Genomic DNA, 18,477 nt, shown 5'->3' with positions numbered 1-18,477 from the left:
ACTCCCAGCTCTCAGGCCAGACTGGGAACTTCTTGAGGGCAAGGATAATCCCCTTCACTGGAGGCACTCAGTACAGCTGATGGGATGACTGGGATGGAATCTTCACCCAAAGGGACCCAGCCATGGAAGCAGAAGTCCCACGACAGAGACGGGTTGTGGTGAGGGAGTAAATGCGATGACTTGTGGGAAAGGCCTGGCCCAGGTCTTCCGTAAACATTAACTGGCTCCTTCCCCTCGTTCTCACTGCCTGGGGCTGTGGGTTGATTCAAGAGTTATTTTGGGTTGTCCCAGGTGAAGTGCCCTGCCCAGGTGTGCAGCCCTGACCCAGCTCCAGCGGCACCCATGTCCCAGCCTGACCTGAGGGAGAGGCTGCAGGGCCGGGGGCTGCCGGGAGAATGACTCACTGGCCAGGAGTCGGCACTGACTCAGAAGGAAGGAGTCAACAAAACGAGCACTGTGTTCCAACTACAACAGCGTTTCTTTTTTTTAGAAAACCTTGTCTAACCCAAGGCTTTCCAGGGTCCATCTCTCCTAGAGCAAGGCCCAGAGAGGGTGTGTCGGGGCAGGAAGAGGTGGAAAGCGGCGATGAACTTGGAATCAGAAGAGTTCCTGCCCCTCTCTCAGGCTAGGAGAGGGAATCCCAGTTCTGTAATAGCTGCAGCCCTGGGATGCCCTGCAATTGTGTGTGGTCACTGCGCCCCCTAGTGGGAGCCCGCTGCCTTGGCATCCACCACAGGCCCTGGTCCTCACCCACCCTGCTCTTCCCTGGGATGTGAGGCCCACAGGCTGCTCAGAAAAAGGACAGGGCATGTGTGCACGCCTGGCTTCCCTCATTGCGTTGCCCCTGACTGCAAGAACTTCAGCTGATGCCCCCAGCCCAACTCCAGGGCCCCAGTATCCTCGTCGCTGTTTCAAAAAGTTTGGAGCTGAGGCGATAAGGCCCCTTCCACGTGTAACTGAGTCCTCAGGCTCTATGACTCTGGACTGGGGAGCCGAGGGGAAAGGGGGTCCCAAATCCCTCAGGGAATGCTTCCTCGGGTCAGCAGCGGAAATAGGGCCAACCTTCTATTTCTTTCCTTGCTGCTCACATCCAGGAGGCCAGGTCAGAGGTTGTGTAAGGAATGAGGACAGCTGCCCCTGAGAATTAGTCAGAGAATTCTCGCCCCCATCGCCCCCACCCCACCCCCACCCAGCCCCAGAGAGCCCGTGACTCACTTGGCTGGCACTTTCTTCTCCAGCTCTGGTATTTGCTGAGAGTTGGGGACTGGAGGCTGTTGGCCCGCTGCAGAGCTGTAGTGGAAAAAAGAAAGGCAGGGAAGGTGGGAAGGGAGGAAGAGTCTGTTAAACATGTTCAAAAAAGGGGGGGGGGTTTCTCCTATGGTCCATTTGAATTGGCTGATGACCATAACTGACTGAGCCCCTTCCTTCCCTCTGACTGCGCCCTCCTGTCCCAGCACACGCCTTCGGTTTCTCATTCATTCATTCACCAGATACTTATGGAGACTCTGCCATGGGACAGGTCCTGCCGCCTTTTAGAAAATGCCTCCGATTGTGAGCCATCATTCCAAATGGCCCTCGTTAATAAGCATACCTACGTGTACATGTTTACATGCCTACATGTATGCACAGATACATACATGCCCGTATACAATACATGTGCGCATTTGTTTTTAGCAGAGCAGCTCGTCAGAGCCGAAGTCTCACATCAGTGGCCCACGCGCGCACTGCGATGCAGCCTGGAACCTGCAGGAGCTCTGTCCGCTCCCCTGCCCCGCAGAGCCCTGCGAACCCTCTGGGAGCCAGTTCTAACTGAACCTCTGGCAACCCACTGCCCTGAACACCCTCTTGGCCTGGGTTCCAACGGAAACACTTCGGGAGGCTGTAGACTGTGCCCTGAGGACCCTCTGCCCAGTGGGCCTTGAGGATTAGCTGAGCTCAGTGAACATCACCTGCAGAAGAGAAATCGCACATGGGCCCACAGATGTGGCCGCCAGTCCCTGGGGCGGTTCCATCACAGCCTTGAGAGAAAGAATGGGGTGATGCCTGCCGAATGCACACACAGATAGGACCAGGAGGCATGGAAGAAAGGCCGTGGAAGTGATGGGGGTATGTGAGGGGTGTAACTGAGCGTGGGGAAGGCTTGAATGCGGGCCTCTCTGAGCCCAAGGCCCGGCGGGCATGGCCCTCTCTGTGTAGGAAGTCCTGGATTCCACCCTCACTTCCTGCCAGTGCTGAGCTGGGTGTGGACGCGCATCAGCTGGGCTGCATAGCACAGGTGTCAGCCGCTGCCTGGGGGCTTCCTTCCCTCGGAACAGCCCTCCAATCCTGGGCACCCTCCCGCCCTCACTCCACGTGGAGACCCTGTGAGCCTGCTCCCCTGAATGGCGGGCCCCCATCCCACAGGCCTGTTTTCACATCCTGCCCATGGGTTTGAGGGGGGCTGTGTGGACAGGCGCGGGGTGCAGTCTCCCCATCTACCGGATGTAGGATGAGCAGTCTGCCTGCAGCCTGGGCCCACTTCCTCTCACCAAGTGCAGGTCAGTGTTCCCCAGGCTGGGAGTCTCGCACAAGGAACGAGCAGGCCTCTGGCACAGCCACATCCTGCTGCCCACCGTCAACCTCAGTCAGCTCACGGTGAAACCGCTCAAGAAACAGAGGCGCCGGACCGGCTGGCTCAGTGGCTCTGTGTCGGGCTGGGCCCTCCCGCGCGGGAGCATCTGGGGCACTGACATAAAACACAGACACTGGGCCCCACTCTAGACCCACTGAACCTCAGCCTCTGGAGGTGGGAGGCCAGAAAGGTGCCTTTGAAACCAGGTTTGTGAGAACGACGACATCAGGTGTATGAGGGGAACGGCACTGAGCGTTTTCTGCAGCCTCAGTAACGCGGGGCTTAAGCTCCCTTTCAAACCATCCTCTGGCGTGTGCTCCAGGCCAGAACCCTGAGGAGGCAGCAGGTTCCCTGGGGAGCTGAGGGCGTCCCGGTGTGAGGTAGTGTCTACCACAAAAAACAACCATGTTTGCCACTTTTTATCCTTCATATTTTAATACTTTTCCTCTTTTAAATACTGATCTTAATTTTGTGACAGTAACATGGAAGATCCAACTTTATCTTTTTTAAAAATCATCAGGATCATCAAGCTATTATAGAATAGTTACCCTCCATACCCTGCCAAGGTACTTTAAAATGATTATGTTTTGCATTTGTAGATGAACAATGACAATAATCTGGATACATTGTCGTTTTTGTCATTTTTAAGGGTAGAGTTCAGTGGCGTTAGGGACATGCATACTGTTGTGCCGCCATCGCCACCACCCACCTCCAGAACTTGTTCCTCGTCCCAAACTGCAGCCTTTTACCATTAAAAACAACAGTTCCCCACCCAGCCGCTTCCCGGCCCCTGGCAGGCACCATTCTCCTTTCTGTCTATGAATCTGACTTGTCTTGGCACCTGATAGAAGTATAACTCGTGCAATGCCTGTCTTTCTGTGTCTGGCTTATTTCACTGAGTGTAATGACTTTAATATTCCTTCATGTGGTCGCATGGTACTCAGGCTGAGTGACATTTCATGGGGTGGCTATAGCACACTTGGTTTCTCCATTCACCTGCGGATGGGCCGTGGGCCCGCGTCTCCCTTTTGGCGGCTGTGAATAATGTCGCTATGAGCAGTGTGGCGTACACCCCGGGGTTCTTTTTAAAGCTCCGCCTGGTCTTGTCCAGCGTTTCCCTGGCTCACCTCCGAACCATATATCCAGGTGAGAGTGGGATTAATAAAGCTCCCTCAACACCCACCACATGATGTCAACGCTGCAATATCTGGAAACGCGATGGGCTCTCCACAACCAGCAACACAAATCACATGCCAATGTGGTTTGCCCAGCGACGATCAAAACCAGGATGGATGAAGACGAAATCGACAGAAGATTGCTCGCAAGTCATGCAGTCTAGCCACGTCTCTGTCTATTCTACACTTTATCCTGGAATTAAACTGGACTGTCAGAAACAAAATGCTTCGGCCACACTACCTTGTTCTCTCAACCACTCCCCTGGGAGATCCGCTCCTGCGAGCCCTGCCCTCGCCTGCCAGCCAGGGAGGCGGAGGGAAACAGCCTCGGGAAAACTGTGGCTGCATGTTTTGCAGAGCCATTGCTCCAGGCGTGACCTGATGCATCTCCCGGTAGCATCTATTTGACATGAGCTGGACAATGTCTGAAGGGTGAAGCATTAGAGAAAGTGGGACCTGCTCCGAGACCCGCTGCTGCTGCAAACCAATATATTTTTTCCCCTCATGAACAATGAGAACAAAAATTATCTATTTCCTTCTTAACTCAGGCAGCCAGGAAATTCAGAATCAAATTTATGATTCCACGAGAGCAACTGTTTAGGACCATGACCTTCCTCTCTGGGGTCTTGACCCCCTCATCTGGTTCTGTTAACCCTGATCTTGCGGCTTTATCTCGCGTGTATATAAACAGACAATCTTGTGTCACGTCTTTCCGGTAAGTTGCCTAAAATCCCCTGGTAACTGAGGAGAGAGGAGAACTGGAGGGAAAGAGGGAGGGGCAAGCAGACTTCATTTTTTTTTTTTTTTTTTTTTTAAGGAAGAGGGAAATTCTTGTAGTTCCCATGTCCATGTAAATTTTTTCTTAATATATATTTTTTAGTTGATTTCAGAGAGGAAGGGAGAGGGAGAGAGAGATAGAAACATCAGTGATGAGAGGTCATCATGGATCGGCTGCCTCCTGCACGCTCCCTACTGGGGATTGAGCCCGCAACCCGGGCATGTACCCTTGGCAGGAATCGAACCCGGGACCTTTCAGTCCGCAGGCCAACGCTCTACCCACTGAGCCAAACCAGCTAGGGCAGGTTTTGTATTTATTGATGAGGAGGCTGGAGCCCAGGGATACCAGGGGCCGACCTAGGCCAGGCAGTACCCAGACAGAGGCAGGCTGCACCCAGCTGGGCAGAGCGCAGCACTCGTTGCTCAGCAGGGGCTAAGCCTTTCTGGACAGCACCACAACTGGTTCTTAGCACATGTGTCTTTTTTAGAAACAAGCTCACATGGGAGGGAAACCTCAGAGTTTCCAGGATTGTGGCCTCGGCCTCAGTCTTTCTGATCCATCATTTTCATGGTGGTTCCCGGGAAACCATCCCCTAGGAGAGTATTTCTAGGTTCCGGTGCAATTCCGCTCACAGCCACCAGAGAGCAGGGCAAGGCAAATAGAGCTCCTGCTCTCCCAGGGCCACCAAGGCCATTGGTCCCGGGTGGCAAGTTTCTATTCGCCTGTTCTTTCCACCCAGAGGACTCCCTTTGCTGTTGGCGGAATCAAACCGCTCATTCCAGGCCACCTTTACTGCAACAAGCTGGGCGTCTAAGGACACCTTCTTCTTAGGGTGTAGAGGCGCCCAGCATTGGGCTGCACCGCTCACTAGCTGGGAGACCAGGAGGCAGTCAGGCCCTCTACTCACCTGTTCACTGGGCTTCATATCACCTCCAGGGCCATCTGAGGATGAGTGGGGCCGTGTATGGGGAACCCCTGCCCTCCACGCACTCGGTGGAAGTGCCTCTATTCTTATGTAGGCTGTTTTGCTACGTGCCACAAGCCCCAGCATGGCCCTGGCCCTGTGCTGCCAAGTAGCCGAGGGAGGCCATGCTACCTGGGACTGCATGGAGTCCAACAGCAGCGGGGCCACCCCTCTTCCTCGGCGGGGCCCCCTGAGGAGAGGCACAGGAGGCAGAAGGAGACTACTCCAGGCAGGAGGGCCCGGGGCCTCCCATCTCTGCCTGCCTGTGACACACAAAGACAGCTGGGCCCCAGCCCCTTCCTACTGAGATTCCCACGACGAAGGAGGTGGGCCTGGGTGACCCGCACGTGTACCCAGCACCCCTCAAGTCCCAGCCCCACTGCCTCTGAGCCTGCGGGTCGCATCTCCTGTCACAGGGTCCTCCGCAGGTGAAACTGGCCGTGGGGCTCTCTGCTCCTTCCCCCTGTCCCGGGACCCAGCAAGCCTGTCCCGGGCAGGCAGGCTCTCTGCTCACCGTGCAGAGCTCTGGGCTCCTCGGGGTCCTGTGCAGAGGCCGCCCTGCTCAGGGGCTCCCTCAGGGAGCTGTGGCGGCTGAGGGGCTCCCGCAGGGGTGGGCGGTCCGGCTGCTGGGGTCTTTCCTCACAGGGCTCCGTGCTGAAGGCCTCGCTGCTGCGGCTGCTGCAGTTCAACTCCGCATCAGAGCTGGGGGAGGGGAGAGAGAGTGGGTGATCGGGGAGCCTGCCAGTCACCCCCAAACCCACACTGCGTCCTGCCCACCACTGCCTCCAGCCTCAGACTTTGTTATGGGCTAAACTGTGCTCCCCAAAATTCATATTACGTCCTAACCCCTAGCACCTCAGAAAGTGACTGCATTCAGAGGAAGGGTCTTTAAACAGGTAATTAAGTTAAAATGAGGCCATTAGGCTGGGTCTTAATTCAATGGGACTGGTGTCCTTTACAAGAGGAGGAAATTAGGACCCAGACAGGCGCAGTAGGAAAATGTCCCCAGAGCAGGATCATCATCCGCATATAAACTAAGGAGAGGAGCCTGGATCCTTCCCACACCCTCAGAAGGAGCAACCCTGCCAACACCTGGACCTCAGACCCCCAGCCTCTGGGATGGAGAGAGTAAATCTCGGTCATTTGAGCTACCCAGGCTGTGCTGCTCCATGGCAGCCTTAGCAGTGAACACAGGCACAGGTGTGGGTCCCAGCAGGAGAATTAGCCCAGCCAACGTGCAATGAAGTACCGGCTTGGAGGCTGGTTCCCTCACCCTCACCCATCCTGGGCATGGCTGCTAAGCTCTCTGGGCAAAATGAGTTTGTCCTAAACCTTCAGACTTGAACTGCTTGCTCTCCTGGGAATGGGTGGGGGATGGGAAAGACTGCCTGGGATGGGGAGTGGCAGTATTGAACCTGGGTCTTACAGGACCAGCAGGAAGTCACATGGCAGAGGAGGGGAACCAGGTGTCCTCAGATGGAGGACAGCCCAGGCAGGTCCCAGGGTGAGAAAGTGCAACCCCTTGGGCAGGGACATGTTAGTAAATATATGCATTTATTGTCTATAGAGACATCCAGTGGCTTCTTCTCATTGAGGCACTGCCCCTCATCCATCTGCGGGCTTTGGTAGACTGTCTATCCGCCAGACTGCACAAGCCCACCGGTCATGGCCTCCCAGTCCTGTTCACCAGTTAGCCCAGAGGCGGGCATGTGACGTGGGTGGTGCCCCCTGGAGGCCTGCCTAGCCAGAAGGCCCACCCAGAGAGATGGCCTCTCTGTGGATGCTGTAATCCAATGTGCAGAGCAGCTCTTGGAGTCTCTGGCTCCAACCGTGCCTGCTCCAGCAGATGAACCAACGGAGTTGCCTTTGTCACTTAAGCTAGCTTGAGCTGTTCTATGTAATTTACATATTAATTCTTTGATCTGACAACTCTCTATGAGACAGGTGCTATGATTGTCCCCATTTTACAGATGAAAACATGCAGGCACAGAGAGGTCAAACTGCATGTAAACAGAGGAGACCAGCTTCTGAATACGTTCCAACTCCCGACCCATCTTGCCCTCATCCTGCAGCCGCCTGAGCATACCTGCTGTCGTCGTCGCTGGTGACCAGGACACGCACAGCCAGCACGTCCTGCCCAGTGGCGCCCTCCCCGGGGCTGATCCTCACGGAGGTCCACTCAGAGGGCAGGGGACAGGTGGCTTCGCCTTCCACATCACCGGGCTCCGGCTCCGGGACACTCTTGGGCTTCTTGGGGGAGGTTGGCTCATCTGTGGAGAGAAGAGGGTCTAGAGAGACAGAGGCACGGACAGCCCTGCAGGCACCTGCTCCCCCTGCAGAGGCTGGGCAGGCTGCTGGCAGGGCTAATGTGTGCCTGGTTCTCCCCTCCCTCCCTGCAACAGAGCTGTGCTTTGTCCTGTGGCCTTGCAGTGTGTCTCACTAGAGTAGGTGGGTGGGCCTCCCTGCCTGGTTGACCAGGAGGCTTGCTTTGACCAGTGGAAGTTAGGAGATGCAATGTGACTTGGGCGGGCTTCCGTGAGCAAAGCCTTGTGTTTTAAATACTGCCTGCTTACACCTCACTCCTGCTCGTCTGCCATAAGAAGAGCTTGTTCCAGATAACCACTGGCCCGTACGCCTTGGTCTCCAATTGCGGGCACACGACACGGACCTGGAGCCAACCTGTGGCCTGGAGCCTGGCCAATTCCAGGCCACCCCTAGACCTGCAGCCTGAAGCAGAGCCACGCAGCCAGCCCCCACCCCCGCCCCAGACCCACCCCCCCAGCCCCCCGGCCCTCGGGCAAGAGAAAGAGATGCTACAGGCACTGGGAGTGTGGAGGCTTGTGACACAGAATTACTGCAGCAGAGACCCGACGCTGTGCCTGGCTTACATTCGAGTGCAGGCACGTGTGCCTGTGAGCTGCAGGTACAGATACTTCTAGAGCCAGGCCCACGGGGAGAGCTGGAGATAAAGCAGCCATGGCCTCTGCCTTCCAGGCTCTCTTCCTGCTTCACAGGGGAGAGAGGCATGTTCGCAATGCTCTGTGCTCACACTGTCAGTAGACCGTCTAGGTGTGGAGCCGAGACAAGGGGAGGGCAGGGAGACCTGGCTTCCATGCAGGGGAGCCTGTGTGGGAGGCACCCTTTCCTCGAGGCTGGGGGCTGGGAGGGCTCGGCACATACAGGGGGAGAGAGGGGCGCTGCAGGGGCTGGCTTCCGTGAGCAAAGCTACTACATGGGAAGCACTGCCTTCTCAGGGGACAGACCGTGAGTCCATGCGGCTGGGGGGCAGGCTGCCAGAGAAGCCAGTGGGAAACAATGGCACTGCCATCAACCAAAGCAGGCCTTGAATGGCAGGGCGAGGAGCCTGTGACTCTAAGGGCAGCCACTGCAGACCCGGAGGATGGGACTGACCGGGTCAGGTTTGCATCATAGAAAGATGCGAAGTTGGGCTGCAGACCCCTGAGGAGGAGAGAGACCAGCGAGGGGACCTCCAGGCTGAGAAGGTGCAGCCAGAGAGTGAGGGGTGGTGAGCAGCCTGGCAGGGTAGGCGGCGGCAGGCAGAGGCACCCTGGCCAGGCTGCAGAGGCACCAGACCCATGGCCCCAGCCAACCCTGCGCGGAGCAGCCCATGCATCTGCTTCTCTCTTCCTGCTCCCAGGGTGCTTTGACTTTGCCAGCAGGGCTGATGGTCCAACAGGGTGAGGGCTCACAGTGGCTTCCTGGGCTGCTGGACGGATGGGGACACGGACAGCCTCTCTCACAGCAGAGCCCGGACGCCAGTGGAGGGTTGGGGGTGGGCACTGGGAGGCGGAGACTGTGGACAAGAAGCTGGTGCCTCCTCTGAGCACCACCTTACCCAGGCAAAAGGCCCCAAAGGGGGACACACCCTCCCCCTCCTTCTGCCCCTCCCCCAGCCTGGTCCCCAGCGGGTCTCTGGGGTTCAGTGCCGCTCCTCAAGCCTTACTTCCAGACCCCTCTCTTCACTCCTGGGGCCCTGTCCACATGCACACAGCAGGAGTGCCGGTTCCGGGGCACTGGTGCTGGGACAGAGGTCACCTAATGGCAATGACACAGAAACGCGAGTCATCACCTGGTGCCCATGTGCCTGTCAACGCTCTATGCCCATCACCCCCACATCCTGGCAACCTGAAAGGACAGGATTGTCACCTTCATCGCGTGAGTGGAAGAACGCCCAGTCCAGAGAGTAACTCAGCCAGGACCACTGCTGGGACACAGAGTAGCCCCAGGTGAGGGACCGGGGACTGGGGTCTGCTCCCCTGTGCCGCCTGCCCCAGGCCTGGCTGCTCTTTGTCACAGTCACAGGGAGAATCCAGGGCTACTGTAGGGCGGGGGGCTGCCAGGGAAGGAGGCAGGTGGGGTGGAGGCTGAGAACAACCCAGCAGCTCCTGGGCCAGCTGCCCTGGGCCTCCCCGAGGAAGCAGGCCTGCTCAGAGCCGAGCACCTCCGTCTCCGCTCAGTGCTCTGGCCAGACGCCTGCTCCTGGTGAAAGAGAGACTGCAGAGGCAGAGCCGGCGGTGTCCCGGGGAACATCTGTCTGCGCACATCACTCCCAGCCGGGTCCCGGGGCCCAGCTGCAGAGTCAGGGTGAGGGCCCTTGTCCCGGTTCTGCTGGTGAAATTGTTCCTGTTTCTACCCAACTCCAGGACCCTGCCACTCTCCCCCGAGCCCAGGGAGGCATGTTCTCCTGTGTATCGCTATTTCCCCATTTTACAGATTAGGAAACAAGCTCATGCCCCTTAGAAGGCGAAATAGAAGCAAAATCAAAGCCCCCTTCTCCCAATCAATCAAAGACTCCGTGGAGGTGGCAGACAGGCAATGTCACGATTATCTCCAGGCCCTTCCTCCCGAGCTGTGAACCAGCGCCAACAAGACCCCCCGCTGCAGGTGCCCAGTCTGAGGTCCAGGCCAGGCGGCAGGCCTGCCATTCCTTTATTAACCCTACAAATATCCATCGGGGCCCCCTATGTGCCAAGCACTGTGCCACCTGTCGGGGTTATGAGTGGCTCAAAGAAACAAAAATCCCAGCCCTTACGGAGCTTACGTTCTAGCAAGGGGGAAAAATAAACAAACAATACACACAATCAATACGTGAATTACATAATGGGTCGGAGGTGATAGAGCTATGGAAAAGCTGCCTCATCAGGAAAGGCGGGCCAGGAGCCCAGGGTGCGGGGAGCCGTGTTAAAGGCAGCTTTCACTGGGAGGGAGATGTGGGAACAAAGATTTGACTAATGGGCAGGGCCCGCCATATGGATGCTGGGAAGGGTGTTCCTGGCAGAGGGAACAGACGGTACAGAGGCTCTAAGACAGAGAGGAGCCCAGTGGGACTACACGTGTGAGAGAGCAGGAGGAGAGCTGGCCCGAGTTACAGGGGCCAGGCCATATCGAGCTGAGGCCATCGCAAAACCAAAACTCCTGCTGGCAGCTGGCGGGAGGGATGGGGCTCCGGAGCTGAGGCTGCGCGTCTGAAGGGAGGTTGGGAGACCAGAAAACTAGAGAAGAGCGGATGCTGTCTCCAGTGTGTGTTGGGACCTCTATTTAGTCCCCCCACCTGATGCCCCGTCGGGTGCTCCCAGCCCCTGCTGATTACAACACCTGCAGAAAGCCTCCCTCGGGACATTGCCTGCTGCACAAAACCAGGGAAATGCGATCTGGAACTCAGCGCGAGAACTCGTGCTGCCCTGCACGCCCTATCAGGCTGCTCAGCGCCGCTGCCTTCACAAAACCCCATGTCACTGAGTCAGCACAAGGGGCTAAAGTCAAAGTCCAGGCTGTTCCCGTGAGCCAGGCTGCCCTCGAGCAGCACCTGGCTCCTGGCTCCTGGCCGGGGCCCCCAGGACGCTCTGTTCCCTTACAGTTGAAGATCCTGCTCTAGTTCACCTCCCTGGCATCAGCGAACTTCGTGAATATCAGCACCAGCCTGGAGGTTGCCAGGAGGAGGGAGCGTTTACGAGATGCTGCACATGAAGTGCTTGGCCCCGTGCCTGAGGGAACGCTGTCAATCACAGCTGGCCCGGGGCGGGAAGAGAAGCAGCTGCTTCCTTTACTAATGTCAGGGATTAAAGGAAAAGCGGGAAACGCAAATGAGTTCACAGAAACCAAGGAGAACAGCCCACCCACTCTGCTTGGCCCACTTGCACTACTTACTATGCTGGTTGCATGGAGGTCTGTTTCTTCGGCTGGGTTATTCCTTTAGGACCAGTCCCCTGGGGTAGGGTTCCTGGGCCGAGAGGTCAGGGCCCTTTTATGGATCTTAGTAATTGTTGCCATGTTGCTTTCCAGAAAAGACCGTCCCATGGATTTGTACTCAATGCTAGTTACTAAGTTCATACATTTTTTTCTTTTACAATCTATTTTACTTTTTTCTTTACTAATTCTGTGGGTACAGCATAATTTGTTCACATTCCTTTTAAATGCTTGCTTTTTCTTTCTAGCATTAGGTTTTTAACCTGCGTGTGTGTGAGTGGTCTCTGCATGGCCATTGCCCATTTATCATGGGGTTTTTAATCAGCAAATATTAACTGATCAGTAATGACTGTGCCAGGTGCCTGGTTTGCATGAACTTTGTTAAGTGCCGTAGCAATGTGCTTCTTTGTCATCACATCTAACTCAGAAATACTTTCTCCTTCTGACTGCCTATTAAAGATTTTCATTTTTATTGTTATACTAGAGGCTTGGTGCACTTGGGGGGGGGGTCCCTCAGCCTCTAGCACTCCAGGGCCCCTCAGGGGATGTCCACCTGTCAGCTTAGGCCTGTGCCCCAGGGCATTGGGCCTAAGCTGGCAGTCAGACATCCCTCTGGCAGCCCTGGAGCCCTCAGGGGATGTCTGACTAACGGCTTAGGCCCACTCCCTGTTACTGTGACATCCTTAGCGCTGCTAAGGCGGGAGAGGTTCCCACCACCTCAGCTGTGCTGGCCAGCCATGAGCCGGCTTCTAGCTGAGTGGTGCTCCCCCTGTGGAAGCTCACTGACTGCCAGGGGGCCACTCCTGCATTGAGCGTCTGCCCCTTGGTGGTTAGTGCGCGTCATAGCAACCTGTCGTTCCTGGTCGGTCCACTGTTAGGGTCAATTTGCATATTACCCTTTTATTATATAGGATTATTATATAGGATGTTGAGTTTTAAAAGTGGATATTGTCAGATTTGTGTCATGTTTTTCCTATGTAATTTTTTCTGTCTATGATTTTAAAGCTTAGAAAGTTACCACCCCAAGATCTAATCAATACTCGTCTATTTAATTCTCTTATTTTACTTATTTTGATGTCAAGTCTTTAATCTAATGTCTCAGGAAGAACGAATACTCTACTAAACACTTATGTAAAGTGTAATATGCAAAACAAAAACGCCCCCAAACGAAAACACTCCTTAAGTAGGCATGGGAGAGCCCACCTGAACGAAGTGAAGTGAACTTCTTCACCAGAGAGCTCCTCAGAGGCTTGAACGTGCTAATAAACCTGTGGATCTCTAAGGTGAGGGAGGACTGGCATGACCAGTATAAAACATTTTTCAAACTTGGTGCCCGTGGAGCCCTTTATTCACAAAGCACCTCTTGGAGCTAGTATTCCATTGCCACCTTTTGGAAAACGTTGCTTTAACCCAACATCAAATAATAAAAAAAAATTTAAAAAAATCAAAGGCAAACTCTCTGCTCCACGAGAGTGAGGCCCTCTGTCTGTGTCATGCCCTGCTGTGTTCCCAGCACGCCGAAGATGCTTGGTGTCAGTGGAGTAAACATGCGCGTGCAGGTACAAATGAACCAAACAAATCAAGTCCAGTACACAGTGCAGGGAGAGGCAGGGGCTTTGTGTGGCTCACTGCCACGGCACTAGGACCTAGCCTATGCTGAGACAAACGCTCGAACAGATACATGACTAAAGGAATGAGTTACTTCCCGACCCAGCTCCTGACTTCAGTCCCTAACATCTTTCTTTCCAGAGAAGGGCAGAGGATCTCACCTGGGTAAGAGGATCTCACCTCGGTCACGACCCCAGGCCGCTCTGAAGGCAGCTTCAGGCATCTGCCGCTGGGCTAGACGCCCAGGGCCCCAGAAATGCCCCTTGGGAGGTACGCAGGCCGTGGATTCACAGATGAGTTTCACGCCAGTGTCAGAAGCTCAGCTCCCTGCAGCCTGGCAATGGCAGGCCTCCCACCCTGAGGAGGCTGGGGACCAGGCGTCTGAGGGCCGGTGGGACTCGAAGCCCTTCCTTTAAGGACAGCCTAGAGTCGGACCAGCGCCTGTCGTGGTGCTGTCCTCAGAGTGGCCCTGTGAGCGGAGCTTGCAGCCTGAGTCACTGAGTCACTGAGCCTCGGGGGCAGGACAGGTGTCTTAGGATCACAGGTGGCCCTTCGCCTGGATGAGCACACCTGCCATGCTCACCGCCATCCTTAAACCAGCGTCTGCTCCTTCCTTCTGACCTTTCACCCATCGCTGAGCTGACTCAGCGTAAAACTGCCGAGAGCAGCCTCTGTTCTATAGGAACCTACGTGGGTGCACGGGACCTGAGTAAAGCGCTCCGTCAGGTCTGAGGCTCGGATGTGTGGGGAAGTGGGTGCCCGCAGCTGCTAAGCCAGTCTGCTCCCAACAGCTGAGGTGACACGGACCCTCACCAGCTACGTCCGGCATCTAGAGCAGAAAAGTGCCATGAGTTTTCAAGAAGGAGATCCCAAAGCCGGGCCCAAGAGCATGGGTGACTTTTTCCAAATATTACCCCCGGGTAATATTTACGTTCAGAGTGCCCAGCGCAGCCCCAGAGAGTCCCACGTCACCACACGAGCAAGTCCCACCAGCAGTTTAGGGAAGACCGGCCCCCTAAATTAATGCCTGTGTTCCAGGTTTGAGCAGCTTCCATGGCAAAGAAGAGAGGAAACAAGGAGCTTTATAAAGAACCATATTTATTTTCATTTACAGCATCATATACCATAAATAAAGCTAAACATTGTTCACTGTGTGCAAAATACAGGGTTCGGTGTGGCACTGGAAATGACCACGGAGGGTCACAAACATGCGCTGGGGGCAGGGGGGAGGCTAGCTGACGAGGGGGGGGGAGGGCAGTCTTTGGTTGACATTCTATAAAGGGAAGGAGACTCTGCAAGAGAAGATAAGAGAGAGCAATGACTTCGCACTGGCTGGGATCTGCACGGGTGCAGTGAGGAATGCAGCATGCAGGCAGGGCAGCCAGGCCCGGGGTTAGCGTGTCTGGGCCGCGTGCAGGACAGACGCCGCATGCAGCCTGAGACCTGAGGCCTGGCCTACGGTTCCTGGCACTTTGTCCTGCTGCTCTAGGTAACGAGTCAGCAGAGAGAGCAGCTTTGAGCAGGCCTGGAGGGCACTTAACCTGGCCGCTGCAGGCCTGGGCTGGACTGAGTCCTTTCTCAAGGCCATCCCTGGCCTGGGACATGATGGCTCTCGGGGCAGCTTCCGCCTCCTCTGCGGCTTTGTGAGCCACGGGAGGTAAGGAGAGCCACGGCAAAACTTAACATCTGTGGGGTAGGCTACGGCCAGGAAGGGGCGTGCTAGGAAAACTGTGATGTGTGGTCCCAGTGCAGAGCCTGGATGGAGGTGGTGAGGAAGCTGGGAGTACTGCTCTAATCCCTCCAGAAAGAGTCACCTCTGGTTTTGATCAATGGCATCCATGATCTTCATATTAGAACCAGTTTCTGTACAAGCTTTTTCAGAGGCTCCTAGACAGAGGTGTTCTTTTCACAGGTGACAGAGCCCCCCTACAGCACTGTCTCCCAGTCAGAGCTAACCCTCCCAGGAAGGTAAGCGGCCTGGCTTTGTCAGTGCAACCGGCAAAGCATGCGCGCAAGCCACAGAGGGACGGCGGGCAGGCGGGCATGCACCTGGCGGGGCCGGGCGGCCGGCTCCCCGGTCAGTGGAATGGGAACCAGCTTTGGCGCTGAACACCACCCCACGCCATTGGCCCGCCATGCCACCCGAGGCGTCGTTAGTACGCAAGACACGTGCAGTGAGCACTACCAGGACCGCGGCGGGAGGACGGGTGAGGAAAGCGGCGTAGGGGTTAGTCAGTCCCACTCTCGGAAAATCCGCAAGGAAACCAGTCACCTCAGAGCAGAAGTGGGTCAGCCAAGAAGTGGGTGCAGCACTGGAAGGCTGAAAGGAACTGACGGCCACAGTGCAAGGTGGGAAAGAGAGAGACAGAAACGAGAATTTAGTTTTGGGGGGAAGAGGAAAACAACCAACAACAAGAGGAGGCATGGGAATTGAAAACAAGGCCATCATTTAAAACGGGGACACGTCCCCACACGCGTTGCGGCTTGCTCCGGACAGGGGAACCTTCCTGGTGGTGAGCCACCCCTTCGCTGCCACGTGTGGTTTGAATCTGCATCCCTGGCCCCGATGTCCTCTGGGCCCTGGTTTTACTCCAGTGTCTCAAAGTCGCTCTTGAACCCATTGTGGAGGTTTAGAGCCCCCCCGCCCCCCCGGCCCCCGCACCTGCCTGGGATCCACTGTGTGTTTGGTGCTGCCCACCAGGAAGGTTCAAAGTCGCAGAGCATACAAACATCTCAGGCTTCTGACAGGCACACCCTGTCTCACCAGAGGAATTCAAACCCGTCCCTTTAGGGCCATTCGTGACCTTCTCAGAGATGCTAACTGGCTCCTGGAGCCTGCACAGAGCTCCTCAGCCTGCCCTGTGCTGACGGGGACAGTGACACAGCTGAGCCTGGACAGCCTACTTTCTGGAATCAAACATACTATGACTCGAGGGCTCCTCCCACCATGCTGAACAGTACAATCCCAGCACAATTTGGGGAAAACACAATGCAAGTCATTGTACTGAGAACAGGCCCAACAAGGACTAAGGTGTCGGTCCCCACGGGCGTGGCCACAGCCATCCCCTGTTTAACCCAAGGACTTCAGGGAAGTGTTTGTAGGAATGCCTTCCCCCTCCTCACCCTGCAGAAATGTGCCATCTCCAAGTGCTCAGGAGCTCCGGCTCCAAACCCTCACCAGGCTCCAAACCCACGTGGCCTAGAGGAGATCTCTAGGGTGACAAGTGCGTGGAGATGTGTCCGGCTCAGCAACTCTAGCTACACTGAGCAGGGCCAAGGCCTTTTTCTGTCAGCCTCTCCATTGTTCCACCAGACCCAGCAGCTGTGCATGTCCAGGCAGAGTGGGGTGGGGGGAGCTTAGGCCTCCTCCAGATGCCCAGAGGGAAGAATGCAGGTAGGCCAGTGCTTGGTTTTGCCCCTAATAGGACATATTTCTTTGCATCAGTCAATGAACAGCTTCCACTCCCAGCCTTCCCTGCCAGTCAAGACACAGGGGCCTTTCCTCTGGAGGTCTTATGCGTTCCTTTCCTAGGACAGTGTGAAGAATAAATGGTTTCGGATTGCTTTGACCAAATATGCACATGGCCGGGCTGCCAGCTCAGGTGGTTAAGCTGCCAGCATGGCTGCGAGCAGTGCTCACTGGGTAGGCCACGCTGCCCAGAAATATTGCCCTGAGGTGCTAACAGATGCCCTCAGTCCCAAAGGACGTGACAGGAGAGGGCAGATTCTCCCTCAGCCTGACCACGAAGGACCCTGAGAGGCCTTGGCTCAGACGGCAGCCTGGGCTGGGGACCTGATAGGGAGCCCCGGGGGTCGGGGGCGGGGGGCTTCCGGTCCAGGCCGCCTGCTGACATAGCCCCTTCAGCAGCCAGCGGCGTCGGCTCCTGGGGCTCTGCGGGGTCAGGTGCCAATGGGCTTCGCTGCAGTGCTCGGCAGTGGGAGGGGAAAATGCTTGTTTGTAGCAATCTGCGCTAAACCCCACGGTTCTCTCTCACTTGGCTGTAGTTTGGGATGGGAGGTGGGGGAAACTTTAAGCTTCCATTTTACATCAAAACAAGGGAGCAACACAGCCTCAGAGGGAGGACATCTAACAGCCAGCTACACACTGCCATGCGCTTTGTACGCGTAATTCTACTCTGTTCTCCTACTCTTTTCTTCTAAAATGAGTATGCTTCCACGTTGCAAAAAATTGCCCTCCCCCTTCCTCCCCCTTGACAAGTGGCACCCAGGTACACAAATCGAGAGGCCCTGGTCAGGAGATGGCATACTCACTTTTGTTGACATAAAAGCCCAGATCTTTCACGTGGCAGGCAATGACTCTGACTACAACTGACGGTGTGGAAGGGGTTTGTCATACCAGTTATAAACTTCAAACCCGTGTTTCGAAATCTCAACACACATTGTAAAAAAAAAAAAAAAAAGCTTGTTCTTGGATTATTAAAAGGTAAATATTGAAATGTAAACCTAGAAATACAGCTTGCTTTGGTATAAAAGAAATGCAGATCTATAAAAAACATCCTTCATGTCGCACTGGCCCCAGCACCCTGACAAGGCCGGCGCAGGCGGCCAGCTCTTTGGCTTTTGCAAACACGTGGCCATCTACCCTGGAAACGGGGAGGCCCTTGGGGCAGTGCCCGTCAGGAGAGCTTGCCGGGGAAGTGCCCGAGCACCCAGTCGCGGATGCTCTCCAGGGACTCCTCGGACTCCCGGTACATGGAAGCCAGGACCTCGGAGAACACCCACAGGAGGGGCAGCCCGAGGCTCAGGAGCTCATAGGTGAAGCAGTAGTTGTAAGCATTGTCCCTGAAATGCTGGCCGAGGGCGAGCAGGAGTCCCCGAATCCAGTTAAGCAGGCTCCAGGGCAGCCTGAGAGGCCAGCTTAGCGCCTTCCTAAAGGAGGAAGTGGTGATACCTGGGGGGCTGCCTGTTGGGGAGCCCAGGGCAGCAGCCGCACAAGAGCTTTCCGTGGGAGGTTCTTGCCGAGGGGCTTCGTGCTCCGGCCACAGTCCCTCCTCCTGAGAAAGATCAAAGGGAGGCAGAGAGTTCATGATGCTCACAGGGGACCCCTCTGGCAAAGCAGACCAAGAGGCCAATAAAAACAGAACTTGAGCTTCGACCTATGAACTAGGAGGTC

General features: G+C 55.8%; 1 protein-coding gene across 15 annotated transcripts in view; it reads right to left on the bottom strand.

Annotated features, from left to right (window-relative positions):
• MICAL2 (microtubule associated monooxygenase, calponin and LIM domain containing 2) overlaps window positions 1–18,477 on the bottom strand; it is a 207,327-nt gene that overhangs the window by 50,276 nt on the left and 138,574 nt on the right. For 12 of the 15 annotated variants that reach the window (XM_036325407.1, XM_036325410.1, XM_036325406.1 and 9 more), the window contains 4 exons: window positions 18,256–18,358; window positions 7,615–7,798; window positions 6,043–6,230; window positions 1,216–1,290 (listed from right to left, as the gene is read on the bottom strand). In XM_036325407.1, coding sequence (XP_036181300.1) covers window positions 1,216–1,290; window positions 6,043–6,230; window positions 7,615–7,798; window positions 18,256–18,358 — 550 coding nt within the window. Of the gene's footprint in view, window positions 1–1,215; window positions 1,291–6,042; window positions 6,231–7,614; window positions 7,799–14,424; window positions 15,674–16,779; window positions 18,359–18,477 lie in introns of those variants that run through there. The other 3 variants (XM_036325420.1, XM_036325419.1, XM_036325421.1) reach the window with 3 other exon arrangements.

The sequence above is a fragment of the Myotis myotis genome, unplaced genomic scaffold, assembly GCF_014108235.1.
Source record: "Myotis myotis isolate mMyoMyo1 unplaced genomic scaffold, mMyoMyo1.p scaffold_m19_p_10, whole genome shotgun sequence".
Lineage (NCBI taxonomy): Eukaryota > Metazoa > Chordata > Mammalia > Chiroptera > Vespertilionidae > Myotis > Myotis myotis.
This window is presented reverse-complemented; position numbering and strand designations above follow the sequence as displayed.